Source organism: Eriocheir sinensis, unplaced genomic scaffold (genome assembly GCF_024679095.1).
Source record: "Eriocheir sinensis breed Jianghai 21 unplaced genomic scaffold, ASM2467909v1 Scaffold373, whole genome shotgun sequence".
Lineage (NCBI taxonomy): Eukaryota > Metazoa > Arthropoda > Malacostraca > Decapoda > Varunidae > Eriocheir > Eriocheir sinensis.
The window spans coordinates 248,320-260,116 of NW_026111691.1; the positions used below are offsets into that span (position 1 = coordinate 248,320).

General features: G+C 40.2%; 1 protein-coding gene across 1 annotated transcript in view; it reads left to right on the forward strand.

Annotated features, from left to right (window-relative positions):
- The window catches only part of LOC126991959 (uncharacterized), a 41,250-nt gene extending 31,414 nt beyond the window's left edge, over window positions 1-9,836 (forward strand). The window contains exons 3-5 of the mRNA XM_050850624.1: window positions 8,602-8,771; window positions 8,947-9,074; window positions 9,549-9,836. Of these exons, the coding sequence (XP_050706581.1) occupies window positions 8,602-8,771; window positions 8,947-9,074; window positions 9,549-9,668 (418 nt within the window). The 3' untranslated portion in view covers window positions 9,669-9,836. The remainder of the gene's footprint in view (window positions 1-8,601; window positions 8,772-8,946; window positions 9,075-9,548) is intronic.
- The last annotated feature ends 1,961 nt before the right edge of the window (window positions 9,837-11,797 follow it).

Sequence of the window (11,797 nt, forward strand, 5' to 3'; positions counted from 1 at the left end):
TTCCATATTAATCGCTTGTGTGGTACTTTATCAAACGCCTTCTTTAACCCTTTCATTGCTAAATGCTCGCAGCGAGCGTCAGGCGTATTTGCTGGTGGTGCTAAACGCTTGCTGCGAGCTCCACCAGCACTCAAATCTCCCGCATATGAGTGTTCCAACACTAATTCTCACAACACAGGATTGCCATTTGAGTAGGTTCTTCACTAAATTTGGTGTAAAATCATAACAGCCCAGTGCGGCAAATCTACAGACGAGTAACTGGTGGATGTTCTTGCCCAATATAGCTGCATTTTTGCATAGCTTCACCTATCACCTGACTGATTCTTTGACCAAATAGTTGTAAATATTGCAGTTGGCAATACTCCCTTGCCAGAATCTGAAGGAGAGATATCTGCAGTTCCCTCAATATGGCTGATCATCCCGCACGCACCGACATAAGTGTTAACATTCAACACTCCCTGAACGTGCATGTACGTTTGCAAGAGAGGCATACATAACTGACTCCTATAGATCTGGACCTCCTCTTTCCAATGGTGTTTTTGGTTTTTAGCTGTGATGAATAGTTTTTGAGATACAGAGGTTAAAAGAGACCCCCCAATGGGCTGCCCGACTGCGCCTGAGGAGATAGTCGCGTCCGCACTGCGCGCAAGGAAAGGGTTAAATCCAGATACACACAATCTGCCCAACTGTCTCTTTCCTGTATTATATCAATTACTCTTGAATAGAAGCTGATCAGATTAGTTACACAAGACCGTCCTCCTCTGAATCCGAATTGGCTATTTGTTAATATACTATTCTCTTCTAAATACTCCACTCATGTTTTTTTTATAATTTTCTCACACATCTTTGCTACTACACTTGTTAATGATACTGGCCTATAATTCAACAGGTCTTCCTTACTTCCTCCTTTATGAATTTTGATGATGTTAGCCCTCTTCCAGTCTCTCGGTACCTTCCCTTGTGCTAGTGAGACATTAATCAAGTTGCTGAACTTTTCAGCTATTTGCTGGTTACACTCTTTTAGCACCCAATTTGATATACCATCCGGTCCTGCTGATTTCCTCGCATCCAATTCTTCCAATAATTTTCTAACTTCATCTGCTGATGTTTGTATTCTCTCCAGACCCACTCTATTCCCCGGCACTGCATCTACACCTTCAAACTCACTCTCCCTTGTGAACACTGTTTGGAAACAGTTATTCATCACTTCTACTATTTCACTTATACTATCAAAAGTTTCACCATTAACTTTTACTTTTTGAATCTCATCTCTATTTTTCAACTGTCCATTTATGAACTTTTAAAACAGTTTTGGCTGGTCTTTGCACTTATCTACAATATTTTTCTCAAAATTCCTTTTTTCTTCTCTTCTTACTTTAACATAAGCATTCCTCTTCCTTTTGTACTCATTCCAAAGATCCATCCTCCTATTTTTTCTCCGTTTGTTCCATGCCTTCTCCTTTTCCTGCTTGGCATCTACACACTTTCTATTATACCACTCTTCTCTTGATTTCTGGCCTTCTTTCATCCTTGGTACCCACATTTCCACTCCATTGTAAATCCGTAGAAAGATAGCCCATTTTTCCTCCACATTTTCAGCCTCAGAAAAAGTATCCCATTGTGCTTCCTCAAAATGTTTCCCAAGTTGTTCAAAATTTGCCTTATTAAAGTTAAACCATTCTTTCCCGTAGTCCTCATTCTTGATTATTTTATCTCCTTCTCGTAATATGTACTCGATAAGTACGTGATCACTCTTCCCTATAGGGCTCTTATAGTTCATCTCCTCTATGATATCTGGCTCCCTGGTGATTATCAAGTCCAATCTAGATGGCTCGTCTTCTCCTCTGAATCTTGTATTTTCCTCCACCCACTGTGTGAGGACGTTATCTACAGGAAATCCCCGATATACGAAAGCTCGATGTACGAAAATTCGGATATACGAAAGTGAAAAATATAGGACAATTTTCGGTTCACGAAAGACATGCTTCGCATATACGAAAAGTACTACAGTTTCCGCGCCCACCGTTTCACCGATGTCTATATCGGTCGCCACGCCGTCAACAGCCTCACGACACTTTTCGCAGTGATTAGGCAGCAAGTGTCCATGTCCAGTCCCCTCCACTTCAACGCTCATCACTTAGCGTTGCCAGTTTGTGAACCCCTTGCTTCGACTCGAATCCGAAACACATCCCAGCCAGCGTGAGGAAACGTGAGGGTGATGGAGGGGTTGGGGGGGGGCTTGGAGTGGTGCGGTGGTGTACTGTTTGGCACGTGTTTCGGGCACGAGAGTCGAAACTGGCCTTTCACAGCTTGGGAAGTAAACATTGGCAATGTTAAGTGATGAGTTGTAGTGACGAGTTAGAGGGGATTGTCCTAACATATGTAATGCATTTCTATAACAGTAAAGGAACAGGAAATGGTAATTGTTTTTAATTATTTATGAGCCTTGCGTTTCATTGTATTGTGAGTAGTAAATTGCTTTTAAGCATAGTTATATTTAACTTTTTTTTTTTTTTTTTTTTTTTTTTGCTGGCGCTGGTCCCTAACCCCCCTATTTATTAACAATCCTATGGGGGAAATGGCTTCGATATACGAAAAATCGATAAACGAAAGTTTTTTTCAGTCCCTAACCCTTTCGTATATAGGGGATTTCCTGTATAACCAATTCCAAAACCTCGTTCCCCCATGAAGCTTCACTTCCTTCCATTGACCAGTTTTCCCATTACAATTAAAATCCCCCATTATCAGAATCTTATCCTTTTCCTCCAGCAATCTCCTTAGGCAATCCAATGTGTCTTCCAGCTTCTTCTTGTACAATTCTTCCGTCCATGAATTGGATTTTGGAGGGACATACACCACTACGATATTTCTGCATCCTCCCCTTTGCAGTCTTATTCCCACACTCAAGACCTCCGCTTCCCCTTCGCCATAGGTGACACCCTCCACTGTCCATTCTTTTTTCAACAATAGCATCACTCCTCCTTGTTTATTTTCTCTATTTCTCATCCATACATTATATTTACCATCCCCTAAGTTAAATGCATCCATACTACCAGTCAATTTGGTTTCCGTAATCCCCATAACATCTATTTTTTCCTTGCTCAGGGAATCTCCTATTTCTAACATTGACGATATTAACCCGTTCACATTAGTGTATGCCACCTTCAAGCTGTCTCCTCTTCCCTTCTGTACCACTTCCTTAGGTCCATGTCTATCACTCTCCAGAAAATTTATTTTTATCCTCTTCTGATCTTCCTTCATTCTTTTCATTGGCTTGATTCTTCAATTCTCTTATCTTGTTCTTTTCCTCCACACTTCTGTCCTTTCTTACCCAGACTTTTTTGTAGGTCTCTGTTCTTGCTAACTTCCATGACTTTCCCACCACTTCTTCTGCAGCCGCTTGAGACCTAAATTTAATTTTAACTGGTCGTTGGGCTCCTTTTTCATACTTTCCAAGCCTGAATACTTCTTCGATCTCTCCTACCAGCTCATGATCTTCCTGAATTACTTCAATTACTTGCTCCACTGCCTTCCTTTTCTTCTTTTCCCTTGTATGTCTGACTGGCATGTGCTCTTCATTAATGCCCACCACTATTACAGACTTTTTTTCAGCGGAGTCTCTCGCTATTTCTGTTTTTTTTTTATCACCTTAATCACCTTTTCAGTTATAGCTTCATCCTCAGCCTTGACTTGTTCCTCCACAATTTTCTTAAAGCTAACATTCTCCTTTTCTTGCTCCTCCTTCCAGACTTTATGCGTTTCCTTTAATTCCTTGACTTTAACCTCCGCGTCTTCTGCCTTTTTCTCGTTCAATGTTACCTGCTTGTGCATTCTTCCAAACATTCTTCTCTGTCTTCAGAACGTCCACCTCTCTCTCCAGCATCCCCATTCTATCTCTCATATCCTTCATCTCCCTTTCCAAGTCTATGAGCCTCCTTTTCAACATATTGTCTCTGTCTCTGGGTCTCTCCATGTCATCCGGGAAGCCCTCAAACTCAAACTCTTGCCTTTTTGCTGCTTGCCTTGTCCTGACCCCTGCGCTCTGCGGTGTAAACAATGCCGGAGGGGTGTATGTGTGTGTGTGTGTGTGTGTGTGTGTGTGTGTGAGAGAGAGAGAGAGAGAGAGAGAGAGAGAGAGAGAGAGAGAGAGAGTGTTTGTGTCTACAATTCAAACTGATAGCAGCCACAAGATTCTCCGTGAGTGTTGCCTTTCAGAATGCGATTATTTTTCAAGTAACATGTATTTATTTTCCATGCGACAAAACGAAAGGCATGTCATGATTCATATCATACAAGGTTTCACCACCACAACACAACATGCACAAAAAAACACTAGAAATGGGGATAGTAAGTACCAAATGGAAATTAGATCTTGTTCATATTAGCGGGGTCGAAGCGCCATAAGGCAACTACCACAAAAAGAATGAAGCAGAAACTGCTACAAAAACTGACTTTTTTTTTTTTTTTTTTTTTTTTTTTACATCAAAGAAAACTGCTCAAGAATTTATCTATTCTTATTATCCTTCTCAGCCTCTTCTTCAGGACTTTTTCGTATACCTTCCCTCCAGTAAACTTATCCCCCTTTAGTTACCACATTTCAAAGCATCTCCTTTCCCTTTAAAAATGGGTACAGTGTATCTTCCTTTCCAGTCTTCTGGTATCTCTCCCTTTTTAATACATTTAAGAGGAGGCGCCGCCTAGTATTAGTGGAGGGTACATTCATTTTATTTCAATTGTTCTAAGGTATTTTTTCTTTGAAGACTTAGGTAAGTGCATTAAAATCTGCATGTATCAGCATAATAGCTTTCGTGCTTCTGTAGGAAAAAAAATTACAAACGAAATTTATTACCTGTAATAAGAGAGCTAAAAACATAAATGGGGGCCAGCATGTTCACTCAACATGTACGACATTGGGCAGTTTTACTCATAACACCACTAGTTAAATATTGTCTGTTAAATTTTTTAATATGCCTCACCATTCCTGTGCAAAAAAAATTACCAAAATCACCATTTTATGTGTCCCATAATTCTACCACATTTTTTACCTTCAATAAATCATATCAGCAGTGTTTTCTTTTTTATAAAAAAATCAGAAGGATAATTTTTTTTACCATTCACTCGTCTTTCAGCAGATATTTGATTTTTTTATTATGTTCACAACTAATAGAGTTATTATTCTCCAAAATACAAAAAATGCACTTTCGAGATATCGGCTATTTTGTGTATAGATCCAGTTAGCGAACAAAGTTATGATTTTTAGAGGATTTTACAGGGATAAAAAACAACTTAGATACCTATGTAGTTGTATTTATGAATGACAATGAATGATATAAAAAATAATCATCATAATTGACACCTCTGTGTGTGTGTGTGTGTGTGTGTGTGTGTGTGTGTGTGTGTGCGCGCACGCACTAGAAATCTGGGCTATAGTGTTCTGTGGATGCCTCCTGTTTCTTCTTCGTCATTTTCTTTTCTTTTGGGCTTCTCCTTTTCTTCCTGAGCTTCCAAACCTGCCAAAGTACAAGTGTACCTCTGAGGAGCACTGGTGATGCAATAAGTGACTAATTGACTGATTCACTCAACCACACCCTCCAAGGCTTGCTGGCTGCCACTAGAATTTTGCCAGATGCATGATGACACGCTTTTCGTAAAAAAAAAAAGTGGAAAAAATTGGACAAAAGAAGGCAAAATGAAACATATATGAGTATTCTACAGAAAACATAGGTTCTGCAAGTAGGGGACCACGAAATTAGTAATACAAATCTATTTATTTGAAAGGGAAAGAATTGTCGTACAGGTGCCAAGCTTTCACAGGGAACGTGTGCCATGTTCAGCTATTTTTTGGAGTGACTTTTAAAATTTGGCTGAAAAAGTGAAAAATATCTGTTATTGGCGGCGCCTCCCCTTAAGCGCTCTGCAGCCTCCAGTCTGGAGTCTTGTAATGCCTGTTGAGAGGGTCTTCTGTTGAAAGAAGTTGAATAATGCAAAGTGGAGTCATCAGCATATGAGTGGATTGGACAGTTTTTTATGGAAAGAAGATCATTGATGAATAACAGGAAGAGAGTGGGTGATAGGACAGAGCCCTGTCGAACACCACTCTTGATAGGTTTAGGGGAAGAACAGTGACCGTCTGCCACTGCGGAGATAGAACGGCCAGAAAGGAAACTGGTGATAAAGGAACAGAGAGAGGGATAGAAACCGTAAGAGGGCAGTTTAGAAAGCAAAGACTTTAGCCAGACTCTATTGAAAGCTTTCAATATGTCTAGCGCAACTGAGAAAGTTTCACCAAAACGGCTAAGAGAGGATGACCAAGAGTCAGTTAAGATAGCAAAAAGATCGCCAGTAGAACGCCCCTTGCGCAACCCATACTGGTGATCAGATCGAAGGTCAGAAGTGGAAAGGTGCTTTTGAATCTTCCGGTTCAGGATTGATTAAAAAGCTTCAGATAGAGAGGAAAGTAAAACTATAGGGCGGTAGTTTGAAGGATTGGAGCGGTCACCCTTCTTAGGCACAGGCTGTATGAAGGCATACTTCCAGCAGGAAGGAAAGGTAGATGTTGACAGGCAGAGACGAAAGAGTTTGACCAGGCAGGGTGACAGCACGGAGGCACAGTTTTTAAGGACAATAGGAGGCACTCCATCAGGTCCATAAGCCTTCTGAGAGTTGAGGCCAGAGAGTGCATAGAAAACATCATTCTTAAGAATCTTAATAGTAAAGGAGGTTTTGGTAAGACAAAGACTAGATTTGGCACGATTCCGGGCAGAAATATAAAGATCATGGTTAGCAGGAGTGCGAAGGCTCTGGTACCTTTTGTGAGCTGCCTCTCTATCTTTGATAACACGAGAACAAGCGTGATTAAACCAAGGGTTTTTATTTTAGCATGAGGAGTATAGAAAGTACGTGGAATATATGCCTCTATTCCAGAGACAATTACCTCTATGATGTGCTGAGCACACACAGAGGAGTCTCTCTCCTGGAAGCAGTAATCATTCCACGGGAAATCAGTAAAGTACATCCTCAGGTCGTCCCACCGAGCTGAAGCAAAATGAAAGAAACATCGCCTCTTCGGTGGATCCAGAGGATGTACAGGAGTGATAGGACAGGATACAGAAATAAAGTTGTGATCGGAGGAGCCCAACGGAGAGAACAGTTTGAGAGTAAGCAGAAGGGTTAGAGGTAAGGAAGAGATCTGGTATGTTGGGCCGGTCTAAAAGATGGTCAGGAATACGTGTAGGGTGCTGAAACAACTGCTCTAGGTCACTGACGAGAGCAAAGTTGTAGGCTTGTTCACCAGGCTGGTCAGTGAAAGAGAATGAAAGCCAAAGCTGGTGGTGAACATTGAAGTCTCCTAGGATGGAGATTTCAGCAAAGGGAGAGTGGGTCAAGATGTGCTCCACTTGAGTTCAAGTAGTCAAAGAATTTTACATAGTTAGTAGAGTTAGGTGAGAGATAAACAGCACAGATGTAGTTAGTAATAGAATGACAATGAAGTCTTAGCCAGATGGTGGAAAACTCTGAAGAGTCAAGGTCGTGGGCACGAGAGCAAGTGATGTCGCTATGCGTGGGCGCAACATCCAGCTTTGGATTGAAATTTAGGATAGAGATATTAGGAGGGAACAGAACAGAGATTGCTGTCAGTAGCCTCAGAAACCTGTGTTTCAGTGAGGAAGAGAAGGTGAGGTTTAGAGGAGGAGAGATGGTGTTCCACAGAATGAAAATTAGAACGAAGACCTCGAATGTTGCAGAAATTGATAAAAGAAAGTTGGAAGAGGTATCAAGACACCTCTTGGTTCGGAGGCCGAATGTGGAGTCTGCTCTGGGGGCATTTGTGGTCTCCCCCCCCCCTCAGACGGGGACTCCGAGGCTGCATTATTATACGCCATTTTGAAACTTGGATAATTTTGGGAAATGGTGCAAGTGTTGTGTGTATGTAGTGTGGTGTGGAAAGTAAGAGGATCTGTCTTTAGAGAGATGCTGAACCACTCTCTGGTGTAGATGAGACAATAGGGAAATGGAGAGTGAGGACACAGGAAGGGTCTTTGGAGGGCTTCAGCACCCTCCTCGCTTCCCGTATATAACTCACTGGGAGTGGCTTGTGCCCGTTTCGGTAGGTGTCTTCCTACCTATTCCTACTAAATTCCACCACTCCTTCCTTTCCTGCTGCTTTTATTAAATCTATTGTTAGCCCTGTAGGTCCTGCTGCTCTACCATTTTTCATTTCCTTTAGTGCTTCTTTTACTTCCTCTTCCGTATTTTTTTCTGGTGGGCCTTCTACTTTTTCAGTTTCATTTATCATATATTCATTTTCATAATGAAACAGGATAAAAGTTTTGTGTCGACGAAGGAATAGGGCAATTTAAGTGATCTACCAGGCATTTATAAATCCTTATGTAATGTAATTAGTACTGAGTTAAGATCCTCCAGTCATTGTAATTTATGAGGTCAGATCCTCCTTTCTTCCCTCTTTTGCAGACAAATTTTAGAAGCCAAGTAATATAAATAATGCAGCTGTTGAGCTGTCAGGTAGTTGCAATTTTTATATGACTGACTAACACTTATTTCCCCTTGTACCATTTAACTGATATAATTTCATTCACATAGAGTGGACATTCTTCTTTGGCTCACTAAGGATGTGGGACCTCATTCAGAAATGATTCGGGGTCTCATAGAACAGTACAAGAAAATTTCCATCTCTTCTGTCAACACCCATCGAAGTCAAGAAAGGCATGATGATCAGAACAGATTGCCTCATGAACCTATCTATGCCAAAAGTAAGTGATAAAGTGGACTAACATAAAAGCCACGATCGTGCCTGACGGAGTATAAGGGTTAAAACATTTAGGAGATACTTTTGCCTGATAAAGTTGTGACTAGAGAATTCCTTTTTGCTGAATCTATTACAAGGCCTCATGAACAGTATAAAGGTAAGGACACATGTTTCCACAGTCTGTGAGTACCTGAGCGAAAATCTTCGAGGAAGGTGGTCGGACTTGGGGCGTTCCCTAAACCTTGGTAATCTTGTCAGTGAGCTGTTCCGAGAATCAGGTATTAGAAACAAAGACAAGATTCATCAGGTCAGTAGTCATCTTCATCTTCATCTGTACCCTCCCTTTTCCATTATTTTTTTCAAATTCAGTTTTCAAGAAGCAAATGGGGATAGTTTTATTCTTACAAGATGGGCACTTGGGCTTCATATAGTGTCTGGGAGTGTTATTGTAAACAATGTTAGGGTTGAGCAACCATACACTTGTATTATGAGTATGTTGTGTAACTCAGTTTTCTGTTTTTGAATGTGTTTTTTTCTTGGTATCTTATTATTTGTATCCTTCCCTACTTTGCTAAGGAAAAAAATTGGTTCATGATAATTGTAGTGATCATAATATAATAATAATACTAATAATAATAATAATAATAATAATAATGGTAATAATAATAATAATTATAATGACAGGCAAAGTTTAGGCAGTCATTTTACATATCAGTTTGATCACCATTTCCAGATTTGCAGAACGAAGTTTTTGATGATACTCATAACTTTCAACCTATAGGTCTTGGAGGAACACAGACTGCAGGCACAAGGAGACCCCATACCAGGGCTGCTGCAAGCATTACAAGATTGTGAATTAAACCTGCAACGCAGACACATCATAAAGGAAATTATCTCTTGAGAATATGTTTTCTTCTGTCTTGTGAAGTTGGTCCTGAACCTAAACAGCATTTCTCATGAAAGAGAAGGATTATAGATTCACAAAATTTACTAACATTAATGACAGGTAAGTCAGATTTTCTTGGTGAAAGCAACAGGGCATGTCAAGGAATAGTTTAGATTACCATTAACCCGTAAACTGCTGTACGCCTCTCAGGCGGCTTCTTCAGGAACATGCTGTATGCCTCTTGGGAGCGTGATTTTTACACCTTTGAATCTTTTTTTCCTAGTTAGCATAGCGTCTCATGTTTCATTTTTCATTTTAGTCATGTAGATCTTGTCATTAGTTTGTCGTCATTCAAGAATGATAAAGACATTTATATGGGAAGCCTATTGAGTCACTGAATTCACAATCCAACTCACTGTCTCTTCTCTGTTATATTGTAAATATACTAGTTATAAACATGACATCAAAATTCAGGCATAAAAAGAAGCAGAATATGAGACAAAATTAAGTTTGTTAGGAATTCAGAAATAAGGCGTTCTGTACGTTGGTAACACTGCCTCTCACACACAATGAGTCACATGCGCCGCTCAGCCCAGCTACATGCAGTCTCTTACCACCAGTTATGGGAGACAGTGGACTGCATCCCTTTCTAATGACATGAATGATGAATGCCCCCCTCCCCACCAGAAAGAAAGTAGCTTTTTTTATAGTTATTTTTTATCACTATTTCATATGGGTGAAAATTATATTGGCTTATCAAGAAAGCATTTTCTTTTATATGGATTAATGTCCTAGGGCCAGGCTAAGCATGAAAGAGGGAAGCATTTTCTTTAATATGGATCAATTACGTAGGCTAAGCATGAAAGAAGAAAGCATATTTTTTATATGGATCAATGTCGTAGGCTAAGCATGAAAGAGGAAAGGAAAGGAAAGAAAGGAAAGCTGCCTTGTATAGGCAAACCAGCCTCCTGCAGACTCCTTATGTTCTTATGTTCTTACATGGATCAGTTACGTTGGCTAATCGTGAAAGAAGAAATAATTTTCTTTGATACAGATCAATTTCGTAGGCTAAGCATGAGAGTCATTTTCTTTGATATGGATAAATTGCGTAGGCTAAGCATGAGAAGCGATGCTTTTTTATTTCCAACGAATTAGAATAAAGTCACCTAATAAAGAAAAATAGTCTCACAGTGAAGCCCTGTGGCAGTTCAAAATACCTTGTGCAAGCTCATTATACATACAATCACCTTTTGATTAACACAAGTTTAAACAACACGTTTTTTTTATTTAATACGAGTTTATATTTAAGGAGATACAATTAACTAACGCGATATTTTCGATTTAACATGCGTTTAATTGATGATGTCATGCACGATGACGTCACACGCACCCACACTACTTCTGGCAGGAATCGCGCTGAGACGCTCTGTTTCTCCTCAGTCTGAACCTAGCCCGCACTGTGAGTGGAAAGTTTCTCTGGAATACACTGCATTTTCACCTCTACTATGGCACCCAAGTGTCATTCCACCTCCTCACAGGAAAGTGCTGCCAAGAAATCAAGAAAGACTCTCACCATTGAAATAGTATAGCAGCGATCGCCGGTCATTGGTAACAATCAAAACAAAGAAAAGTGACTGTGAAAACAGCCCTAAATCTCAATATTTTAAATTTAAAATCCTTGATACTTACTGGGACTGGCCAGAACTGGTCCTTCTTTGAGACTCGAGGCTACTGCTTTGAGGAGTAAACAAACATGGCGGAGACTGCAACAGTGGCAGAGGGGTAACGGGTATAAAGTTTGTACAGGTGTACCGCCGGGGACAGCAACAAATAGACCTTCCAAGGGCCCAGCAAACACTCAAATTAATTAATAATAAATTAGATTTATATGGATATACAGTGGAGACTCAATACTCGAACTTAATTCATTCCAAATGGGTGTTCAAGTATCAAAAAGTTCGACTACCGATACCTATAAATCAGGTAATTCGTTCCAACCTTAGCAAAACCTTAAGTTTACAAAAATTCCAATGTAAAATTTTTTATAATTTTGATTTGTACTTACCATAAGTGAAGGCTGGTGATGGATAACGTAGAAGAGGAGGGGAGAAGGGTGGGGAGGAGGAGGGAGGTTATTCGTCGGA